Source organism: Typopeltis vanoorti, chromosome 1, assembly GCF_054136105.1.
Source record: "Typopeltis vanoorti isolate ZY-2024b chromosome 1, IOZ_Tvanoo_1.0, whole genome shotgun sequence".
NCBI classification, from domain to species: Eukaryota; Metazoa; Arthropoda; class Arachnida; order Uropygi; family Thelyphonidae; genus Typopeltis; species Typopeltis vanoorti.
This window is the reverse complement of record NC_143549.1, coordinates 153,537,814-153,563,628: the sequence shown is the minus strand read 5'-3', so window position 1 is coordinate 153,563,628 and position 25,815 is coordinate 153,537,814. Positions and strand designations below refer to the sequence as shown.

General features: G+C 34.1%; 1 protein-coding gene across 1 annotated transcript in view; it reads right to left on the bottom strand.

Annotated features, from left to right (window-relative positions):
- The window catches only part of LOC150110552 (serine/threonine-protein kinase 10-like), a 283,018-nt gene that overhangs the window by 40,394 nt on the left and 216,809 nt on the right, over nt 1–25,815 (bottom strand). Inside the window, exons 16-17 of the mRNA XM_090399708.1 lie at nt 9,718–9,861; nt 4,573–4,702 (exon numbers count right to left, since the gene is read on the bottom strand). Of these exons, the coding sequence (XP_090255834.1) occupies nt 4,573–4,702; nt 9,718–9,861 (274 nt within the window). The remainder of the gene's footprint in view (nt 1–4,572; nt 4,703–9,717; nt 9,862–25,815) is intronic.

Below are 25,815 nucleotides of genomic sequence, written 5' to 3'. Positions count from 1 at the left end.
ACTTTGGCAAGAATATAGAAAATAAATATCAAGAAGGTGGCAAAATATTCTGGAGGTTGTTGAAGAAGCTTAGGAATGGAGGAAAGAGTGCTGTAAAAGGAATTAGAGATGATAAAGGTGAAATGAAAACAGGAGAAAAAGATATCCTTGAAGTATGGAGTAATTACTTTGAAAAACTGCTAAATGAAACAAGCAGTGATGACAGCACAGTGATAAAAAACACTGACCAGGTATGCAGTCAGGAATACATATCCATACTTGAAGTAGAAAAAGCCATCAAAGGCTTGAAATGTGGAAAGGCAGCAGGAGTAGATGATATTCGACCAGAAATGCTGAAGTATGGTGGTATAAGAGTCTTACAGTGGCTGCACTGCATAGTTCAGAAAGCCTGGACAGAGGGACGAATTCCCGATGATTGGAGTAGAGCTCTCATAGTACCCATATATAAAAAGGGAAATAAAACTGAATGTGAGAATTACAGAGGTATTTCCCTACTGAGTGTTCCTGGCAAGATCTATGCAAGTATACTTGAGAAACAGTTGAGAAGAATTGTGGAAGAAAAGCTTGGTGAAGAACAAGCTGGATTCAGGCCAAATAGAGGCTGTCAGGATCAGATCTTCACTTTACGACAAATAGTCGAGAAAGCATGGGAATATAACAAAGATCTGTATTTAAGTTTTGTCGATTTGGAAAAGGCATATGACAAGGTGCCAAGAGAGAAGCTATTCAATACGCTGCAGTTATATGGTGTCAATGGAGCATTATATCAAGCAATACTTAGTCTTTATTTGAGTTGTGAGTCAGCAGTTAGAATTGAAGTACAGGAAGATGGTTTAATGTTAAATCTGGTGTGAGACAAGGATGTACATTATCCCCTCTGTTATTCATTATCTATATGGATCACATTATGAAGGAATGTGGTATTAAACCTGATATCAAAATTGGAGATGTTAATGTCAGCTCTTTGCTTTATGCGGATGATGTTATACTTCTAAATAAATCCGCTACAAGTCTGCAAGATTCTCTGACTAAATTGAATAGCTGTTGTAATAGATATGGTATGAAGGTCAGCAATAAAAAGACAAAGACAATGAAAATAGGCAGAATCATTGAAAATGTCAACTGTGTTGTGAATGGAGAACCTTTGGAACAAGTAAAACATTTCAGCTACTTAGGCACAATTTTTACTGAAGATGGTAAACTAAATATAGAAATAGACAACAGAATCAGCAAAGCTGGTATCGTGGGAAGTCAATTGAATAAATTCATATGGAATAAGAAAGAAATTAGTCGGAACACTAAATTAGCTGTATACAAGACTGTGTTCAAACCAATTTTAACTTATGGATCTGAGAGCTGGGTCAGAAGTAAAACACTTGACCAAAGACTAGAGACCGCAGATATGAGAGTCCTGAGAAAGATTAGAGGCGTGAACAGATGGCATCAATGGCAATATCATATTAAAAATGAGGATATTAGGAAAGAACTTGACATTGTCAGCATCCAGGAATGCGTTAGCAGAGCTAATCTCAGATGGTATGGTCACTTAAATAGAATGGGAGAGGAAAGATTCGCAAAACAAGTGTTCTCTGCCAGGTTGGCAGGAAAACGACCCAGAGGAAGACCAAGATATAGGTGGACTGATAGGGTACAAAGTGCCTTAGACGATAGAAATATAAGATCTGATAATGTTGGTGTCTTGACAAGTAACAGACTGATTTGGAGGAAAATTTTAGATAGGAAGTTAGTAATGATGTAATTTTTTCATGTAGTACTGTCATATCCTGTACACCCCTTGAGGGTACATGGCAGGAATTTGATGATGATGATGATGATAATGATGACGAACAAGAAATGAGAGTGCTTAACCAACAATGGGAGGACAATTTTAACTGAAACAATATGAAGGAAACTTAGAAACACTTTATAATTATTTTGAGAATAGGTTTGAGAAACTAAAAAAGTTAAAGCCATGTTTTGAATTTCTTGTGAATCCTTTTGTGATTGATGCCATCATTGATGGATGTCCTGTTGTTGTGCCTTTTACTGTGGATGCTGCTTCAATAGTAGCTTATTCAACAGAGCTTATTGAGCTGCAGGAAGATGTGGGTTTGAAGCCAGTACATAAAAGCTCATCTGTAACTGACTTTTGGAAACAAATCTCAGAAGCAAAGTATCCCAATCTTCAGAAAACTGGCTTCTGACTACTCTCTGTTTTTGGGACAACTTACTGCTGTGAATCTCTCTTCTCTGTGATGAAATTTGTCAAGTCAAAACATTGTGCTATCCTCACAGAGCTTCTTAGAACAGCTTTAACATCCTACCAGCCAGATTTTAAACTATTAACTGCACAAATGAAGAATCAATCAAAGCCTTCAACAAGTAGAGATTAAATATATTCTTCTTTGGTGAGTAGGACTACTATATAGTTGTATTTTTTTTATTATTTATAAATACAATTTTAAAATAATATTTTCTGCGGCTCTTGAACATTCAAAAATGTATTATATGCGGCTCTTATTACTGAAAAACTTGCCCACCCCTGGTCTATAGCAACATCCAACTAAATATGTTTTCCTGTTAACCTCCACCTCACTGCCTCATAACCATTGTCACTATTGTCCTCTTTCATGTCTACCTTATGTAAACATAGTTCCCTGCTATCATTAGCAGCACCTCCTTTCCCTTCTTGCCCTGTCTATCCTTATGAAAAGCACTATATCCTTCCATTTCTATTCCCATTAGGATATCATCTTCATTCAACCACGTTTCACTTATTCCAATGATTTTGGGACAAATAAACTCAAATCAGTGAAACCATTTCATCTCCCTTATATTCAAAGCACCTGTTCTCAAAATGCAGCAGATGAAATAAACTTTTTTTCTTTAAACAGCAATTTATCCATAATTTTATGATGGATTAAAAACCAGTATTATAATACTGAATATACATAATTACATTATTTTTAGGCTTCTCTAATGATAAGCCATGAATACAACTGCTGGGTTTAAATGCAATACATCAGCTACTAAAGCTGATCATATATGATTATGTAATTTTAATAATCAACAGAAACCTCAGTTTTTTTTTTTTTTACAAATTTTACTATATCCTCTAAGGGAAATCAATTAGCCTAGTATTTGCCTAGTACTATTTGTTGTATGATTTAGCAAGTTACTGAACATTTTCCCTGGTGGTAATTATAATGCACACATAAATTTGACACTGCATATAATACAACCAACTTAATTGTTAACTTTATCATGTCAAATAAGATATTACTCATAAAATGCTACAATGCAAATAAGGGAGTACAACTGCAAAATGATTTTTGCACACAACCTTTAGAACTGAAATAAGAATAGTATAATTATAGATGAGATGGCAAGAATGATGGAACAATACACACAGGATCATGATTTTCAAATACAAAATCAGTACAAACTGAAAGTTTATGCAAAAACATATACTAAAGCTGAGGATGCAAAAATTAGTATTCAAAAATAGCCCATGTATTATTATAATTTATTTATTTTTTATTAATATGCTATTTTTCTCCATGTTTTCACATGTTTTGAATCACCTTTATGGAACATATGCAGTTTTTTCTCTGCCATTATGAACAAACTTGAAAACATAAGTTAAGGGAATAAAAATCCCTTCTTGTTTTTCAGCCAGTAAGCGAAACTAAGATCGAACACTACGATCTTAGTTTCGTAAAAACAAGAAGGGGATTTTTATCCCCTTAACTTATATCAACCTCGCCAGAAAAAAATAGCCTTTTGGCTTTTCAAACTTGAAAACATTTAATATAAAAACTCTTAGATCTACACATAACTACATTAGGCCATTTCTGAATTGAATGGCTTCAAATTATTGGAGATGTCATATAACATAGTGATAACTATGAAAACAATCTAAATACATTTAGGTTAAAATCGATATAAATATTTTGGGAAAATACTTCTTAACTTTCCAAGTTTTAATATTCACTGTTTAAGGTCAAATTCTGTATATTTCATCACTGGGTAAACAATATGCTAAATGCTAATTATCTCTGTCCATCCACTATATAGATGTTTTAGGTTGATGTATTGTAATTAAGTGATTACTTTGCAGTATTACTGAGCACTCTCTAAATATAAAATACGTGCACATCCTATCTTCTCATTGGTATTCATTACAACAAAAATCAGTTTGAAAGAATATACCAATAAATAGTGAAATTATGCTTATAGGAGTTTAACAAAACCGAAGTCCTAAATGAAAATCGTTTTTTCCCCTTTCAAGGAAAGCATATTTTTAATACAGAAATAAGCTGATCTTGTGGTGTAACTAATTCTATGTCAATACTTCACACAGTATTCTATATATAGGTCTTCATATTGTCATTAGTATATCTGTTGTTTAGAAATACAACTTCTTCACACATCATAAAATATTCAATGTCTGAGAAAGCAAAATATACTTTTGTGTTGCTGTTGTCTTTAATATATTATTTAAGCAAAAGAAAGAAGAATCTACCTAACCTAAAATGTTTAGTAAACATAGGAAGAAAAATCAACCAATACCTCTCAAAAGCTTTTGCTTCTCTTCTAAAAACTTTTGCTCTAAGAGAGCAATGTGTTTTCTGTGACTATCTGCTATTCGTTTAAGTGCTAAATCATGCCTCTGATTCAAACTTTCCAAAAAGTCCCGTTCCTAAAACAAAAATAAAATACTGCTATTTTAAATACTGTTCTGTGTTTACACATAGAACTAAAACATGTCATATACATTAAGAATTTTTTAGAATAAATTTAATAATCAAAATTGACCTGTTTTAACCATAAGCAAAACAAATTTGGTATTTATCAAAATTGCTTCAACTACAAGCTAGATTTTATGCATAAATTTTTCCTTTATGCAAAAAAATATTGTGATGATGTCTCCATATTAAGAATCACAATGCATTTTTCTGCTATAATTAAAATCAAACAATGCTTAAAGAATCCTTTCTTTCATAATAATGGTGATAAACATTCGTTATTAAAAAATTATGAAAACAGCTACTATGTTATAACAAAAAAAACTTCAATTTAGCATAAACAAAAGTAATCACTCAATGTTTTGACCTTCATATCAAGGTCATCATCTGGAATATACAGATATATATATATACACACAAAGAAACAAGCTGCATTACATGTTATATATGCATATACTCAGATGACCTTGATACGAAGGTAAAAACTTCACGTGATTACTTTGGTTTATATTAAAATGAAGTTTTGCTACAATATGATAGTTGTTTCCATAATTTTTTTTTAATAATGAATGCTTAAAGAAGCATTTTTAGGGTTTCATCTGCCTGGATGTTCATTCCCATCCGAACTGGGATCTAAATCTTCATATTGATTTATCGCTTGATAAGTCAAACTGTATATGTACTATATATATACTGTATAGACCAGGGTTTCAAAAACTGTGTTCCGCAGAAGGTGAATAGATGTTCCATGAGAATTTCTGAAATTTGTCATTTTAGTTTTCTAAGCATTTTTCATGAATAAATATTTTATAGTAAAAATATTCTGAGGAGAATAATATTCGTGAATATGTCGAAAAGCTCAGACCCAGATCTGTGTATCATTAATTTTCACACATCGAAACCTTTCAACATTTGGGAGAGGGAATGCTGCTGTTTATGACAGGTCATAAAAATTGCCTGCAAGCCCATTACAACAATTGGTGTCATATCTTCTGTTCTCAAAACTGAAAGAAATGACATCTGTGTAGCAAATGTCAGTGACCTAGCAGCATATTTTTAAACATGGAAGTATTCATGAATTATCGTTAATTTTCACACATCGAAATCTTTCAATAATCGGGAAAGAGAATACCGCCGTTTATGACCGATCATAAAAACTGCCTGCAAGCCGATTACAACAATCGCCGGCGTGTTCTCAAAACTGAACGAAATAACATCTGCGTTGCAAATATCACTGACCAATCAGCAAGGAAGTATAAAGAAAATTTTTTCACTGAAATTGAAGATCAAGGTAGTCTGTATCCGGTTCTTAAATCTATTACTACTGAATACTTTCTTCGCAAGTTCGTATTGCAGTGTGTAAGTGCTTGTTCTGAAACCGGAGTGCAGTGATTTTCTTTAAAAGTAATAGGAATACAGAGTTAAAATTAATATGAATAAGAGACAAGGCACTTTGTTTAATTTTGGTATTAAGAAATCTCTTATTATTTGGTATTAAGAAATCTCTTATTTCTTATCTGAGAAATCTCAGATAAGAAATCTCTTATCTGAGATTTCTCAGATAGTGAGAAATCTCACTATCTGTTCCGTCACAGGTGTTTGTGACGGAACAGATAGTGAGTCATCCACCTCAAGCCTACAAAGATCTCCAGGATGGGGAAAACTACCAGCGCACAGGAGAAACAGTCTGCATTCACTCGTAAGTACTTATAATAATATTATAAATATATTTGGTGATCAGAATGGGATATGTCAATGAAAATCAGCACAAATTAATTTAATGATGTTTGCCCGAAGAAACTACGACATGCTACAACATTTCATTAGTCCAGTGATTGATAACTAATTTAAATGTAATTTATATTTGTCAACATGCCATACCGTATACATAAGTGTACTAATACTCTTTATTGATTATGCCATAATTAATTATTAATACTTATGTTAATGTATGAACGTTAAAAAAATTTGGAAAGGTATTTACGAGTAAATGGTTGAGATTATGATTGAGATTATATATGAGAGTATAATGAGATTATAGGCAATAGGACCATACCGTCAGTTGTATGAAACAAAGAACTGAGCTAACATAGTTTGGCAGGCATTCCGTTTCTTTTGTTTCATACAACTGACGGTATGGTCCTATTGCCTCTTCTACTACTACTGTAATTTTTCTGCTTCTCTCTTCATTAGGGTCAGCCTAATGCTTAAAAACTTTAATTGTAAGAAAAATTTTTTTCAAATTAATAGAAAGGGGGATGGTAAATCCCCCTATGTTTTTATAGCCAGGAACGAAACTCAGATCAAAATCCATAGAGTTTCATGCCGAAAAAACTATCGGCAAGCCCAAGTGCAAATGATCACTTGGGTAGTACAACACCAGGGCAACTCCATGCAAAGGTGGAGCAAGCTCCATCACTAACTTTAATATTCTCTCATAATGTAAAACCCAGCTCCTAAGAGATGTATATATATTGTTTTACATTATGAGAAGAGGTCACTACCCAGACCGGTTTCAACCTTTTTTGAGGTCTCATCAGTGAGTAGCCTTTTGGCTTATTAAATTAGTAATTTTTTCAAATTGTTTCTTTGAAATCTCTTTAGGCTTGTCAGTGATTAAATTTTGTTCATATTCTTCAGGACCTTCTCGCTGTACATCTAAAATTAGCAGGTCAGAATCACTCAAAATCTTTTGCACACTGTGGAAGAATGTACTTCCAAACGGCTCGCATATTGCTAGCAGTAATTTCATTTGACTTTGCGACTTTCTAACCAGGCTGAGATTTCTCCGATTTGGCCAGAAAAGTCTTGGAAGGCATTTGCTTCCAAGAAAGGCCAGTTTCATCGATATTAAATATTTTTTGGACACAATAGCCCCCCCCCCCCCCCCTCCAAAATTTTCTTCAAAAATCTCTGGATAATTTGCAGCCACCTCCTTATCTGCACTTGCAGCTTCGCCTGTGATTAAACATTATGTAGGCTATTTCTCTTTTTGAAACCTCAAACTACCCAGCACTAGCGTGGAATTCTTTTCCATCATTGATAGCCCTTTCTTTCAAGGTTGCAAACAGCTTAATGCTTTTGATTTAACAAGGTCAGTGGCTTAGCAGAATGCAATTTCGGTTACAATCTTCTATCCATGTAGAAAGAAGTTTCTCTAATTCAATCATTATAATACTTTGATTTTGAATGCATGAATGATGATCTTGAAGCAGCCTTACCTTTCTCTTTTTGTATTCAGCGGCTTTGCTTAAAATTTGTCTTATAGTTGATTTACTCATTTTTGTGTTCTTGTCCTATCTTTGCTCTGGACTCGCCTTGTTCATTTTTATTTATTTCAAGTTTTTCTTTCAACAACATTACTTTTCAAATCTTTTTCAAACTTCTACTTTTCTGCTCACTTATTCTTTTACTCGCGATGAAAGATTGGGAAAATACTTTAAAATAAAAAAGTAAGGAAAAGAATTGCAAAGTAGGCACGAGTTATGATCAGCAAAATTTTTGGCAGTAAATTTTGAACACAGAGTAAATACATGGAAATAGCATAGTATGCTATTAAAAAATAACTTCGTAAAATGTTTTAAATCGGTAACTAAAGTATTTCATCCTGGTGAGTGATCTTTTTAAAATAGTTAGCCATAAAATATAGATAGAAAATGTTCAAAATCTGTAATATTTATTTTGAAGATGTATATAGGTGCACTAATCGAATTTGGGTATAGAAAAAAAATGACGCACTAATCAGGGGGGGAAATCTCTCGATTAATGATATATATTCCATATATATCATTAATCGAGGGATTGCTGTAGTGTTTCTTTTTTTCTTTTTTTTTTTTTTTTTTTTAAAAAAAAAAAGATCAGCAAAATTGTTGCTGTGCCAACTTTATTTTTTGAAATTCTTTTGCAGTTGAAGCATTCAACTACTTTGGTATTGTGGCAAGCTCTTCTTCTAGAGCACAAATAACTTTGTTGCTATCACCAAGTAGAATGTGAGTAGCACCAATCTGTTCACATGAAAGAGCAAAGCTTGTGCATCTGAATATGTGGTGAATCATGGATGACATTATTATCCAGGAAGCATTTCAGAAACAAACTATACAAAAGCTATCCATATTCCATATATCTAAGGCATCTGAAAAACTAACAAAAATCTTAAAAAAAACATCCTTTCAACTACTTACTGTTCATATAAAAAATTAGCATCCCTTATCTGCTCCACCAAAGATCAGTCACACTCTCTAGACTTGCCAGGTCCCCTTTTAGACATAATATGGCCAAATAAGCAGGATAGCCAACATCAGAATTGCTGAACATAGAGACTATATCTGTTTCCATCACAGCCATTCAAGGACTTGACCATACTTTGGACACCCACCACAGAATATGCTGGAAAAAGGCCACTGTACTCCATCGTAGCAAATATAAATACGAAAGACTTTTCCTTAAACTGCTTCTGTCTTAAGAAATTACCCCAAATTTGGGAAGCTCTCATTCTCTGTACTTCAGCCCAAGAGCCAATGATGCCCAATTCAGGCCATTGGGAGGGGAGGGAGGGGCTATTTAGGACTTTAGGCCTACTTTCAGTTGACATGTTTCATTACTTAGTGTAGTGTCTGATTGCATATATCTTGTAATCAGAAGGGAATCCCATGACTTTTGCTAGGATGCCTACATCGCAATATTAATGAATTACATTAAATTCCCCACTTTTGCAATTTTTTTTTTATTTTTTTATTTTTTATAGCTATCCTTTTCAGGCAATCCTAAATGAGAATGACTATTATAAATGTTTGACAAGATGAAGCATCATGTTATTAACAATATACACCTCGATATGTAAAAAATTAGCATAAAGTGTAAAAATTATCTTTTTGTATCTTAGCTATGATATGCTACACATCTCACAAATGATTCATATTAGCTAATTATAAAATTATGAAGCAAAAAATGAATTACAATGACTTCATACCTTCTCTGCATGCTGTACATCCATTTGCTCTCTATGTACTCTGAAATAATCCTTCCGTTTATCTCTTGGCAGCATTTCTATTTCTTGTTTCAAAAGCTTGGTTTCTAACTTCAGTGATTCTCGGAATGCTTTCATCTCATTTTCCTATAAAATTATTATTTTCTGAAACACTAAACTTTCTTTTAATTTAATAAAGAAAAAAAACTTATATTGAATAAATTTTTCAGAGGTTCTTTATGAAATTTAACAGAAGTGCCCCATGATCTAATGTATACAGCAATAGTACACAATTTTTCAGAAACAGCAGATGAATTATTTTAACAGTACAACAATAAAACAAAACACTAAATTATAAAAGGATGTTTATTAACTAGCTTATATTTTGCTGGATATCAAACCAACATTCTCAGAGCAAAACATGTTACAGTTTAACACACGACACTAAGTGAAACAATTCAAGCTGCAATCGACAAAAGGTTGGAAGTCCTTTTGGCAAACTAATGTCATATATATATAAAAGAGGTTATTACAGTTCTATAGGAAATCTTAAGATGACTGTCGTCCAGATTTGTGGCAGATTAATGCAGCCATATGAGGGTTGTTCGATAAGTCTGTGCAAAAATGAAGAAAACAATTTTTTTGGGACAAACATTTTTTATTTTTCAACATAGTCTCCTTTGAAGTCTATACACTTAGTCCAATGATGTTCGAGTTATTTGATCACATCCATATAGTATGATTTGTCCAACTCTTCAAAATATGCAGTTGTTTCCGTAATCACCTCATTGTTCGATGAAAATCTTTCCTGCCAGCCATTTTTTCATGTTTGGAAACAGATAGTAGTCCGAGGGAGCCAAATCTGGAGAGTGTGTGTGTGTGGGGGGGGGATACGAAAGGGCTTTGTAGTGTAAATCGAACAATTTTGCAGTCACAATTGCAGAATAGTGAGCGGGCGTGTTGTCATGGTGAAAAAGAATCTTTTTTGCCAAGTGTGGTCGTTTTTCCTTTATTTCATTATTTAAACGATCCAGCAAAGATGCATAATACACTCCAGTAATTGTTTTGTCCTTTTCCAAGAAGTCTATGAAGATTATGCCATGAGCATCCCAGAAGACAGTGGCCATAACCTTTCCTGCTGAAGGAACAGTTTTCACTTTCTTTGGTGCAAATTCCCTGCTTGGAACCCATTCTTTTGACTGTTCCTTGGTCTCAGGCAGTGATGAATCCATGTTTCATCCACTGTTATGAAACGACGCAAAAATCCCTCTGGATGCCTTTGAAACAGCTTCAAGCTGTCCTTGCAACAATTCACACGTTAACGCTTTTGATCCAGTGTGAGGAAATGTGGCACCCATCTTGCGGATAGTTTTCTCATATGTTCATGTAAAATATTATATACACAGTCATTTGAGATGCCCACAGCCTTAGCAATTTCACGCGCCTTCACTCTTCTATCATCCATCACCATGTCATGGATTTTTTCAATAATTTCTGAAGTAGTGACCTCAACAGGGTGTCCAGAACGTTCAGCGTCACTTGTGCTCATATGGCCACTTCAAAAGTTACTAAACCACTTATAAACCATTCTAATTGACGGTGCATATTCACCATGTTTATCAAGCTTAGCTTTGGTTTCCTGAGCTGTTTTGTGTTTCAAAAAGTAATTTTTAATCACTACACAAAATTCTTTCTCATCTATTTTTCACAAATCACGGTAATTGATAGATTCAAAGGAACACCAAACACAGAGTAATAGATCTATCTGACTGAAACTTAGTGTGTAATAATCCAACAGTTGCCAGCAACTAAAAATAACCTCAATACGTACTGGTGATGCCATCTCTCAGAGTTTGCACAGACTTATCAAACAGCCCTCGTACTAGCTAAGGTTAGTAGAATGCTTCACAACCTTGTTGACACTCAAAATAGTCTTTTCTTTAACGACTTCTTCAACAAGATTTATTATGAAGCCGTAATGGACAAGATGATACAAACACAAGAGCAGGGTGGTAGTCAACTTTCACTAAACAAATCTGAATGACCAAAAGAACAGTTTATTACAATGCATTTCCTATAATATAGCAATGATGTTATGGAACTTTAGTTCAGAACTATTCAAAATTAAGTAGATATTGAATACCACATTATTTCTTAGCCGAATAAGAAACTCAAAGATAGAAAAATCTAATCTAAGAGTTTCATGCTGAATATAGAAAACTATAAAGTTTGGCATGTCCAAGCGTATGCCAACACCTGGTAGTACAATGCTAGGGCAACTCATTGTAAAGGTGGAGCAAGTTCCGATCACTGTCCTTAGTATTTTAACCATAATTTAAAACACAGCGCCTAAGAGATGTATTACTGTTCGACATTATCAGAGAAAGTCACTACCCAGACTGGTTTTGACCTTTTTTGAGGTCTCATCAGTGAGTAGGTCTACCTAGATGTAATACTAAGATTTCAATAGTCAGAGCTTATTTCTTTACTAAAAAAATAAGCTCTGACTATTGAAACCTTAGTATTACATCTAGGTCTAAAAATTCTCTCATCTCTAAAAAAAAACTCTCATAATGTAGAACAGTAATACATCTCTTAGGAGCTGCGTTTTACATTATGGGAAAAATACTAAGGACAGTGTTAAAGGGACAAAAATCCTATGTTGTTATATAGCCAGTAAGTGAAACTCAAGATCGAGAACTACGATCTATGAGTTTCACTTACTGGCTATATAACAACATAGGATTTTTATCCCTTTAATATCTATTAAGTTGCCAGAAAACTAGCCATTTGGCTTTTCATTTTAATTACTAAGGACAGTGATCGGAGCTAGGGTAACTGAAACAAAAAAGACCAAAACTGGTGAGATCTTTCTGAGCAATAAATACAAAATGTTATATTCAGGCAATGACAATCAAGGAAAAGAAGGAGTAGCCATAGTATTCAACACAAAATACGAGGCTAATCTTCTTGAATGGCAGTCAGTCTCAAGTAGAGTAATGTGGGTAAATATGAGAATGGGGAACTGGACAATGAGACTTATTTGTGCCTATGGTCCCACAGAAGGTTCTACTAAGGTAGAAGTGGAGGAATTTTTTGACGCTTTAGAAAAAGCAACTGACAATGAAAAAGGAAAAGTTGGTCCTTGTTGGGGATCAAAATAGCAGAGTAGGAAATGATTGTGAGACATACAAAAATATTTTGGGAAAATTTGGAGAAAAGAGCAAAGCTAATAATAATGGCAAATACCTGTTGGATTTCTGCTCAGGACATGGACTTGTTATTACTAACACCATGTTCCAACATAAAAATGTGCACAAATTCACATGGAGAGAAGAGGCCAGGAATAAGAAGAGACTCATTGACTATGTTATTGTTGATAGGGATGTTTTCTCCCTGGTGCAGGACACCAGAGTGTACAGAGGATTTTAAATTGGAAGTGATCACTATTTAGTCTTGAGCAGGATAAAATTGAATTTCATATTGAAAAGAATAACATGTAAGAAAGTTTTAAAGCGAATAAAAGTTGAGCAGCTCTCAGATGTGAACTGTAGACTAAATTACACAAAGATTATTGAAGAAAATTGAAGAAAAAATGAAAGAGTTTGAGAACAGGAACCAAACCTTGGAGATGACAGCACAGTGGTAAAAAACACTGACCAGGCATGCAGTCAGGAATACTTGAAGTAGAAAAAGCCATCAAAGGCTTGAAATGTGGAAAGGCAGCAGGAGTAGATGATATTCGACCAGAAATGCTGAAGTATGGTGGTATAAGAGTCTTACAGTGGTTGCACTGCATAGTTCAGAAAGCCTGGACAGAGGGACGAATTCCTCATGATTGGAGTAGAGCTCTAATAGTACCCATATATAAAAAGGGAATAAAACTGAATGTGAGAATTACAGAGGTATTTCCCTACTGAGTGTTCCTGGCAAGATCTATGCAAGTATACTTGAGAAACGGTTGAGAAGAATTGTGGAAGAAAAGCTTGGTGAAGAACAAGCTGGATTCAGGCCAAACAGAGGCTGTCAGGATCAGATCTTCACTTTACGACAAATGGTCGAGAAAGCATGGGAATATAACAAAGATCTATATTTAAGCTTTGTCAATTTGGAAAAGGCATATGACAAGGTGCCAAGAGAGAAGCTATTCAATACGCTGCAGTTTGGTGTCAATGGGGCATTATATCAAGCAATACTTAGTCTTTACTTGAGTTGTAAGTCAGCAGTTAGAATTGAAGGAAGCACAGGAAGATGGTTTAATGTGAAATCTGGTGTGAGACAAGGATGTACATTATCCCCTCTGTTATTCATTATCTATATGGATCACATTATGAAGGAAAGTGGTATTAAACCTGATATCAAAATTGGAGATGTTAATGTCACCTCTTTGCTTTATGTGGATGTTATACTTCTAAATAAATCCGCTACAAGTCTACAAGATTCTCTGACTAAATTGAATAGCTGTTGTAATAGATATGGTATGAAGGTCAGCAATAAAAAGACAAAGACAATGAAAATAGGCAGAATCATTGAAAATGTCAACTGTGTTGTAAATGGAGAACCTGTGGAACAAGTAAAACATTTCAGCTATTTAGGCAAGATTTTTAGTGAAGATGGTAAATTAAATATAGAAATAGACAACAGAATCAGCAAAGCTGGTATGGTGGAAAGTCAATTGAATAAATTCATATGGAATAAGAGAGAAATTAGTCAGAACACTAAATTAGCTGTATACAAGACAGTGTTCAAACCAGTTTTAACTTATGGATCTGAGAGCTGGGTCAGAAGTAAAACACTTGACCAAAGACTAGAGACCGCAGATATGAGAGTCCTGAGAAAGATTATAGGCGTGAACAGATGGCATCAATGGCAATATCATATTAAAAACGAGGATATTAGGAAAGAACTTGACATTGTCAGCATCCAGGAATGCATTAGCAGAGCTAATCTCAGGTGGTATGGTCACTTAAACAGAATGGGCGAGGAAAGATTAGCAAAACAAGTGTTCTCTGCCAGGTTGGCAGCAAAACGACCCAGAGGAAGACCAAGATATAGGTGGATTGATACAGTAGAAAGTGCCTTAGACGATAGAAATATAAGATCTGATAATGTTGGAGTCTTAACAAGTAACAGACTGATTTGGAGGAAAATTGTAGATAAGAAATTAATAATGATGTAATTTTTTTCATGTAGTACTATCATATCCTGTACACGCCTTGAGGGTACACGGCAGGAATTTGATGATGATGAGTGACCGGAGCTTGCTCCACCTTTACAATGAGTTGCCCTAGCATTGTACTACCAGGTGTTGGCTTACGCTCGCCGAACTTTATAGTTTTCTATATTCGGCATGAAACTCTTAGATTAGATTCCTATGTTTGAGTTTTTTATTCGGCTCAGAAATCATGTGGTATTCAATATCCACTTAATTTTGAATCAATTTACTTTGCCGAAGTGAAGCCTCTTGGCTCTTATTTCAGTAATTTAGTCAGAACATTTTCGGAATTTGTTAGAGTGAATGAATTCATTATTGTGATTCCTTTCTTTTAAGATCATTATTGTGATGTTTGCTATAGCTAGAACTGACTGTTAAGAAAAGTTTACTTGATTACCAGTGACATTCAACATTATTTTCAGACCTGATCTGTCTAAAAGTCAACAGATCTCATTGCAAGTTTAAAAGAGTACCTCCAACAAAAAAAGATAGACTGAATGCCAGTGTTTTGCTATCAAGTCCCAAAAGGCCATAAACAACTTAGACTTCAGGGTGAGGATAGAAAAATTAACAGGTAACAACAGAGAATTGCTTAAAGTGTGAAATTTTTTTGTCACCATTTACTGATATGTATCCTCAAGGGATGTACAGGATATCATAGTAATAATGTTGATAACGTTAATAATAATTGTTATAATGTTGCTGGCCTAGTTGGCCAAGCGGTTAGGGCATCCACTCTCCATCTGTAAGGCTGTGGGTTTGAATCCCGCCATGGATGTTTGCGATTGTCTGTGAAAATTCTGGTGGTGGTGGGAAGTAGATGGTGTTGGTGTAGATCAGCGCTTCCCAAACTTCTGGATGTCAGGGGCTCCCCTTTGGAAAAATTAAAATATTTCACCCCCCCCCCCCAAAATATCATAATTTCATTATCATCATTAGTGTTCTGTCTCTTGACAGGTCCAACGGTATAACTCAGCAGATTCTCTTCCCCCAATTTCTTCTGTCTCTTGCTTCCTCCTTCATTTCCTGATATCTTCTTGTTCCCATTATATCATCAAGCATCATTAGTCGTCTTCTTCCTCTTGGTTGCTTTCCTTCAATTTTCCCTTCTATCATTCTTTTCAGTAAGCTATCTCCTCTTAATACATGTCCTATCCAGTTATGCTTTCTTCTTCTTCTTAGTCTTTAGTAAATTCCTTTCTTCTTCAACTCTTTGTAATACATCTTCGTTGGTGATTTTTTTCAGTCCACTTTATTTTCTCCATTCTTCTCCAAAACCGCATTTCAAATGCCACCAACCTTTTAGCTTCTTTCTTTCTTCCTAATTGTCCATGTTTCTGACCCATATAAGGTCATACTCCAAATATAGCACTTAATAAGCCTTTTCTTTAGATTTTTATTCATTTTATTAATAAACAAATTTTTCTTGCTATAAAAGGCATATTTTCATTATATTTATTGTATTTATATTCAATACAAAACATACACAGCGAATATTGCAAAAATCAAATGCAAATATTACATTTTTTAGCATCTTACATGCACATTATCTCATATTTTTATATAGATAGATATATTGTTATTGTACATTTGCAGTACAAGCACATGAAAAGTAAAACGATTAGTAATAAAGAAAGAATTAAAAACTATAAAAGAAGTTTAATAATTTAATGTGATGGATGTGTTTCAATACTGCTACACCAATATCAGGTGAAATATTTGAAATTCTTAGATTTCAAATATTTGATATTCTTAGATTTCAAAGCAGAAATCTAAGAATGCAATTCTTAGATTTCTGCTTTGAAATGAAACTTATATGAATAAGCATATACAGTAGACTCTCGACTATCTGGCCTAATGTGGCAGAAGGGATAACACAAAAGCCGGATAGGCCAGAGTTCTAGGCCTACCTTTTCACACAAATGTGAAAAGGTAGGCCTAAGATGAAAGAGTCAAAACTTACGGTTTTTAGTTTTTGAAAAAGTCCTTGATAGATGACTGCTTCACCCTTTTAGCCCTCTTCCGTGACGCAATGTCCCTCCACTTATGCAAGCAGATGATATCAGTTGGCGTCGCTTCCTCCTGCTCACTAATGTACTGCAGTGCTGCCTCAATCATCTTGAACCCTTCCGAATGTGGGATGAGATTTTTCCTGTCATCTAAGAGTGCCTCCTCCTCCTCTTCCTCTTCTTCCACCTGTCACCATTTCCAAAATATCGTTATCAGATATTTCATCAACTTCATCGTTTGACATCTATTCTGTAATGTCCTCTGAATTGACATCGTCACAGCTCGGTACATTTTTGAGCAACGAAACAAGTTTATCGTTTTCACACATGGGTTCAAGGTTGAAAGTACACCTTGATGGTCCATCACGGAGAATAACTGTATTATTATAATTCTCCGTGATAAAATCCGGGCTCCGGATAGTCGAGAGTCTACTGTACTTACTAATATTCATTATGCGCCGAAATACACATGAAGCAAAATTTGTGAACTCGCACCAATGTGTGATTTTTTCCATTAAAATATAAAAAAATAACAAAAAAGAAATAATAATAATAGAAATTAAATGTTTCTGAAATTAGATATCCTTGAAATATGGAGTAATTACTTTGAAAAACTGCTAAATGAAACAAGCACTGATGACAGCACAGTGGTAAAAAATACTGACCAGGCATGCGGTCAGGAATACATATCCATACTTGAAGTAGAAAAAACCATCCAAGGCTTGAAATGTGGAAATGCAGCAGGAGTAGATGATATTCGACCAGAAATGCTGAAGTATGGTGGTATAAAAGTCTTACAGTGGCTGCACTGCATAGTTCAGAAAGCCTGGACAGAGGGACGAATTCCCAATGATTGGAGTAGAGCTCTCATAGTACCCATATATAAAAAGGGAAATAAAACTGAATGTGAAGATTACAGAGGAATTTCCCTACTGAGTGTTCCTGGCAAGAGCTATGCAAGTATACTTGAGAAACGGTTGAGAAGAATTGTGGAAGAAAAGCTTGGTGAAGAACAAGCTGAATTCAGGCCAAATAGAGGCTGTCAGGATCAGATCTTCACTTTACGACAAATGGTCGAGAAAGCATGGGAATATAACAAAGATCTGTATTTAAGTTTTGTCGATTTAAAAAAGGCATATGACAAGGTGCCGAGAGAGAAGCTATTCAATACGCTGCAGTTATATGGTGTCAATGGGGCATTATATCAAGCAATACTTAGTCTTTATTTGAGTTGTAAGTCAGCAGTTAGAATTGAAGGAAGTACAGGAAGATGGTTTAATGTTAAATATGGTGTGAGACAAGGATGTACATTATCCCCTCTGTTATTCATTATCTATATGGATCACATTATGAAGGAAAGTGGTATTAAACATGATATCAAAATTGGAGATGTTAATGTCAGCTCTTTGCTTTATGCAGATGATGTTATACTTCTAAATAAATCCGCTACAAGTCTGCAAGATTCTCTGACTAAATTGAATAGTTGTTGTAATAGATATGGTATGAAGGTCAGCAATAAAAAGACAAAGACAATGAAAATAGGCAGAATCATTGAAAATGTCAACTGTGTTGTAAATGGAGAACCTGTGGAACAAGTAAAACATTTCAGCTACTTAGGCACGATTTTTACTGAAGATGGTAAATTAAATATAGAAATAGACAACAGAATCAGCAAAGCTGGTATGGTGGGAAGTCAACTGAATAAATTCATATGGAATAAGAGAGAAATTAGTCGGAACACTAAATTAGCTCTATACAAGACGGTGTTCAAACCAGTTTTAACCCATGGATCTGAGAGCTGGGTCAGAAGTAAAACACTTGACCAAAGACTAGAGACCGCAGATATGAGAGTCCTAAGAAAGATTAGAGGTGTGAACAGATGGCATCAATGGCAATATCATATCATATTAAAAATGAAGATATTAGGAAAGAACTTGACATTGTCAGCATCCAGGAATGCATTAGCAGAGCTAATCTCAGGTGGTATGGTCACTTAAATAGAATGGGAGAGGAAAGATTAGCAAAACAAGTGTTCTCTACCAGGTTGGCAGGAAAACGACCCAGAGGAAGACCAAGATATAGGTGGATTGATACGGTACAAAGTGCCTTAGACGATAGAAATATAAGATCTGATAATGTTGGAGTCTTGACAAGTAACAGACTGATTTGGAGGAAAATTATAGATAGGAAGTTAGTAATGATGTAATTTTTTCATGTAGTACTGTCGTATCCTGTACACGCCTTGAGGGTACATGGCAGGAATTTGATGATGATGATGATTAAATGTTTCTTTTAAGATAAAAAAATTTACTTAGTCTTAAAAGATTTTAAATTTGTTTTCATTATTTCATGGCCCCCTCAACAAAACCTATGGCCCCCCAAGGGGGCCACGGCCCACAGTTTGGGAAGCGCTGGTGTAGATGATGCTGTTTGCTGTAGTTAGTGGATCGAGTTACCTGTATAGTGTAGATGGAGGGAGAGTTGTAGAGTAGGAGCCTTCCCTCAGTGAGTCTTTGGACTCCTTAGAGGTGTTTATTATTATTAATAATAATGTAACCTAACTATATAGTTCTGTGTTTTTCTTTTTTGTCTCCCATCCATGAAAAGGTTGTAAGCCTACAGTATATTATTAGTAGTGAGTGGGCTAAGATTTTTTTATTTTCCTTTTTTAATTTTTTTTTTTTTTAATCTGGTCCAGAAACTGGTATGGAGACCAACTTTTTCAAGCTCAATAAATTATTCTTCGAACACCATCCTCTTCTGTTTATACCATCCATTGTAGCAAGCATCACACTTTTGATCCTTCTATTGTTATCCATTCTTTTGCAGATATGTTCAAAAAAAAAAAAAAAAGCCTTAGTTTCCTTCAAATTATTTGCTTCATTATATTCTCTTTGTGGTTTACCTTGTTATACAGTTCTTTATTTGTTACCTTTTGTATCCATCCAATTCACAGAATCTTTTTATAACATGTTCTTTTGAAAGCCAATATTTGTCTCGGTCTTTGACCATAACCCACATCTCACAACTATAGATCGCACTTGTGAATATACATGTTTCCAGCAGTCTAAGCTTTATGGGATATCAGGTCTTTACTTTTCCATATCTTGTCCACTGATTGTAGGTTTACATTTGCTTTTGTTATCTGAGATCTTTTTTTTTTTTTTTTTTTTTTTTTTTTACAGTCAGAATCGTGTCATGTTGCTCCTAGGCATGTGAAGTTCCTAACCTTTTCATCCTCTTGTCTGTTGACTTTTATTTGCTTTTCATCCTCTTCTCTCCAAATATCACTGTTTCTTTTTTCAATATTTATTATCAACCCACATTTCATTCCTTCTTCACTTAATGGTTTCACTTAACTTAAGCACCATTCTTTCTAGTTCCTCTTCATCAATAATGACTGTCATCTGCAAATTGTAAATTATTTAGTTCTGTACCATGAAGTGAAATTCCCTGTATACTATTCTTTATGCTATTCACTTTTTTTTTTTTTTTTTTTTCCCCCAGAAGCATGATATTGATGTTTGGGATATCAGGTCTTCTCTCATGCCTCTTGTTGTCCAGAACCATCTTTTTATTTCTTCACAATTTCTCACAGTAGACTCTGCATTGTCATTGATGTTCAGCAATAGACATATGAAGTTCCTGTCCAATCCATAAAATTTGAATGGAGTCCATTATACTTTCTAATATATATACTGTAGAATGCTTTCTGAAAGGCAACAAAAACAGGTATAATAATTTTTTTACACTTAGAGCTTTCTCCTGCTTGCTCACATTCCAGAATTTCTTGCAATGGTTTTATTATTTTTTATGTTTTATCATCATCAATATCATCATAATTCTTTCCCACATGATTCATCAGAACAATTGTTCTGTAGTTTCTGCAGTCTGTTTTTGTGAATCAGTATTAGGATTGATCTTGTCCATTCTTCGCCTTCATCCTATGCAATGTTACACAATCGGTATAGTTCATCAATGATCACCTAGCCACCATGATTCAGCATCTCCAGTGATCATTATTTCCAGGGCTTTTATGGCGTTTCCAATGTAAACATTCTGGTGTAATCAGAATAGCATTATTACCTTATCAGCTATACTGATGGCAATATTAGTGTTGCAGCATAAAGAATGAAGAGATTACATTTCTGAAAAATGTTATCTACAGTCTTGCTAAATATCTTTCTCATCTTCCTCAAAATCTTACTGGCCACACTAGTTCTTTTATCAAAAAGAACTGACTTCAAAGAAAAAAAAAATTATTTGCCAAATAATGAAAGAATGATTTCTTTTGAAGTAATCTCCTTATTCACCAGTATAACACCCCAAAGAATTGTCTAATTCTTAACAGGCCAATTACTCTAAAGATGTTAAATTATTTATATTCACCACCAACGTAAGCTATTTTACGTGACAAAATAAGATGTATAAGAAGACTGAGGAAATTACACTATGTGCCACCTTCAAACTATTTTGAAAACTGTTTTAATTGTCCACCAAAGATAAATTACAACTTTACCTTGCCCAGTGTCCATCAGATATCCTGTTCATGTCAACTGTTATTTTGGACAGATAGAATCAAAGAGGATCAGGACTACAAATTCTTGGAAAGAAATAGCCTTAGTAGTATGTGGGTGGTATCAGAATAGATTCTGATGGTGTCATAGTTTCAAGATTCTCCACTCCAGTAAATTAAATTTCATCATCAGCTTCTTGAAAAATTTATAAGACCATCACAATCTACCATTCTAGTTCATGTTTATGACAACAAGGTGAGAGCTCAAAAAATTCAGCATCATTCTTCTCATGAGCTTTCACTGCTACTCAATGTTTGAATAATTGAAGCCATTATGATGACTAATCAATACCCATTAGGTTTATTGGCAATGCATTTCATCTCCACCAGCAACTGATCCACTAGATATGTAGCAAAACCCCCACCATGTATTTGATTTTGTTAGAATCTACACCATATAGCCATCACATCACAGCTTTCCACCCTAATCAGAATTCAAATCATCCAAATTATTAGACTCCCCCCCCTTTATCTTTTCTATCATTCCTAACAATACTGTATCTTTTACACTAAGATAAGATAACTCAATTTCTTTGTTTCTTATACTTCTGGCACTTGTGTACAGATACATAGTTACCTTCAATGTAGAATTTGGCTCATCTGAACCAGATGAGAACACAATTAAGCACATTCACATCATTAATATAGTTGCATAATCTAGTTTCCCTTATGCGTAGATTCTCACCATGCCACCCATCATAATCTAGTTTCCCTGACTCTATATTAAGTTACATACCAATAAATTTCTCCAGATTCCTGACACAAACACATTCAAGTGCAGGCTGTCCACTCAGGGCTGACTGGAGGTTTTGTAGGGTCTTGGGAAAAAGTTATTAGTGGGGCCCCAAAATATTTGCAAAAAATAATTTTTTTATTGAAAAATCATATAATTATAAAATATAAAAATATAATTAAGAAAAATCATATAATTAATTGATATGAACGTAAACTTGTTGAGACTTGTTTTATCAGGTATTTGCAACAGTGCTACACAATACTTATGCATGGTGTTATATCAGTTTGAAATTACCCTTGTCTTTTTATTTATATTTTCCAAGAACTATTTGAATGCCCCTCGTATTTGCCAGCACCTTTTATCATTGCTGGTACCCAGTACCAGAAATGATCAAAGGACAAAGAATCAATATAAATTTAATTAAAATATTTCCGATATCAATACAACTCTGAAACATCAAAAATTTTATTATCAAATTTTCTTAGAAATTTGAAAGTGCAGGGCCTCGTTCTGAGGCCCAAAAAAGCAACATCTGAGCCAGCCCTATGTCCACCTTACATAAATTCATTCTTCCTTCAAACTCACTCCACACATCCAAAAAATTAAGACCATTCTTTCTACACAGCCTATGCAAATCATTTGAAGCCATCATCATCATAGTTTATTCACAATATGATACAATGTGAAAAAGGAAAAGATATTTACATTAAAAATTAAAGATTGCAAATTGCAAAGATTATCAAAACAAGTGTTCTTTTCCAGGATGGCAAGGTTTACATATCCACAGGGATCCAGAAATCCACTTGCTCACTTGCCACAGATGAGGAAACAGATACAAGCAGTGAGTGGATGTTTGGCTTCATCCTAACATTCGTCCTAAATGCATTCAAAATATTTTTTTTTTCACATGATTTAAACTTTTTTTTTTTCTTAACACACTTCATTCACTGTCAAGTTATTTGATCACGAGTGCCTGCCAACAAATTTATTAAAGAAGGATTTGAAATCCTTAATCTTCCAAGTCAAAGTTCACAGATGTATTTCACAGACAATTTTCCTACCAAAATTACCTCTCTTTTTTCTGTTTTTCAATTACATTCATTAAATTTTTCAGCAGTTAGAATTGAAGGTACAGGAAGACTGTTTGATGTTAAATTAGGTGTGAGACAAGGATATACATTATCTCCACTGTCATTCATCATCTATATGGATCACATTATGAAGAAAAGAGGTATTAAACCTGATATCAAAATTGGAAATGCTAATCTCAGCTCTTTATTTTGTGCAGATGATGATGATTAAACTGAACAACTGTTGTAATCAATTTGGTATGGACATCAGCATCAAAAAACAGACAATGAAAATAAGAACATTGAGAACATCAACTGCATCCTAAATTGAGAACCTACAGAACAAGTAAAATGTTTCAGCTATTTAAGCTGAATTTTCAGTGAAGATGGTAAATTAAATTTGGAAATACAGCAGAATTAGCATGGCTGATATGGTAGAAAGTCAAATTGAATGAATTTATATGGAATAAGAGAGAATTTAGTCATAACACTAAACCAGATGTATACAAGTGTTCAAACCAATTTTAACTTATGGATCTGACAGCTTGGTTAGAATATAATATTTGATCAAAGACTGGAGAGTGCTGAGAAAGATTATGGGACTGAACAGATGGAATCGGTGGCAGTATCTTTTAAAAAATTATGATATTAGGAAAGAACTTGACGTTGTTAGCATTTAGGAATGTGTTTGCAGAGCTAATAGGAGAAAAAAAAGATTGGCAAAACAAGTGTTATTTTCCAGGAGGACAAGGTTTACATATCCACAGGGCTCCAGAAATCCATTTGCCACAGGTGAGGAAAAAGATACAGTAAGTGAATTTTGGGCTTCATTCTAAATGCATTCAAAATATATTATTTTTTTCGCATGATTTAAACTTTTTTTTTTCTTAACACATTTCATTTACCGTAAAGTTATTTGATCATGGGTGGATGCCAATGAATTTATTAAAGTTTTATTTCCAGACAGTTGGAAATAAAACTTCTGGATTTGAAATCCTTAATTTGAACATTACAGCATTCTCTTTTAAAGAATCACTTGAAACAGTCTCTCTAAAAGTCATACATAAACCAGTCATCTTCATTTTCTTCTCTCCTTTAAAGTTTAGAACTTTACTTTTTCTTTCTATATGAAAGACTGTTTGTTTGTTAGTAGTAATTAAAAACAACCTACTGTAACTTACCCCCCCTCTCCAACAGTTGTTTTTTCATCATTGTTGTAACATAACAGTTGACAACTTTGAAATGTTTTTCTTTCTATATGAAAGACTTAGGGAGACTATTTCACCAAAATTATTTGCTACAGTCCGAATATACTATACTATGAGAAAACTGATCTGGGAGAAAAGAGGACTGAATACTGATGCAGAGTGCTTAAACAATCTATGATTCACTGATGCTGTCATTCTTAGCAACATCACCAGAAGAACTAGAATTTAATTCAATAATTATTCACATAATTACTGAATTAAATGAAGTAAGTATGGATATGGGCCTTAAAATAAATATGGATAAATCAAAACTAATGTAGAGTGGAAATACTTCAGAATGAAAACAAATTGAGATAAATCAAAGACAGATTGAAATAGTGAATTTATACAAATATCTAGGACAAATCATTACAAAGAACAATGAACTTGATAATGAAATTTCAGCTAGAATAACAGCAGGATAAATTTTTTTAACTATTTACTGCCTAAAAAGTAAGATCCACAACCAGTGTGTACTCCCAACAATGAACTATGGTAGCAAAAGCTGGGGTCTTGACTAAAAACATTTGGAGACAATGAAAATAACACAAAAAAAACAGTCATTTTGAGAATAACTCAGATAAAAAGAATAATACTTGGATAAGGAAGCAAACAAAGGTGACGGATATTGCCTTAGTAATAAAAAGCAACAAATGGTGTTGGTTAGGACATGTGATGAGAATGTTTGACAATGGTTGGACAAAGAGAACAACAAAATGGACACCAAAAACTGGTTATCAAAAACCTGGTAGACCAGTAGTAAGATGCGACTGTGTGATAACAAGATATGTACATTTATGGTGGAGAGAGATGCACAAGACTAGCTGAAATGGAAGAAGGAGAGGCATTTGTCAAGCAGTGGACTGAAGAAAGTTGATAATGATGAAAGACTACATAAATACCTGATTTCAAGTTCCAAAAAAAATCTCTATTTCTCTCCAGCAGTTCTTTTTCACTCCATCCATGCTCCAGTATGCAACACACTTCCAGTTTCAGTTTGTCATGAAGCGAGAAAAATGTGCAGCCATTACATGTTATAGTTATGCTACTTTACTTGATAAAAGTAAATTCTGCACCTGAAGTGTGTGAGCAAACATAGTAGCTTTTTTTCATATCACATATGCATTTAAATTAGATTGCAGTTACCATTTCCAATAAATATTAATCAAATCAATGCATTCGTTTAGTTCAACATTAAACTCACACATATATACAGAATGCACATATTATGTAATAGACAATATTTTT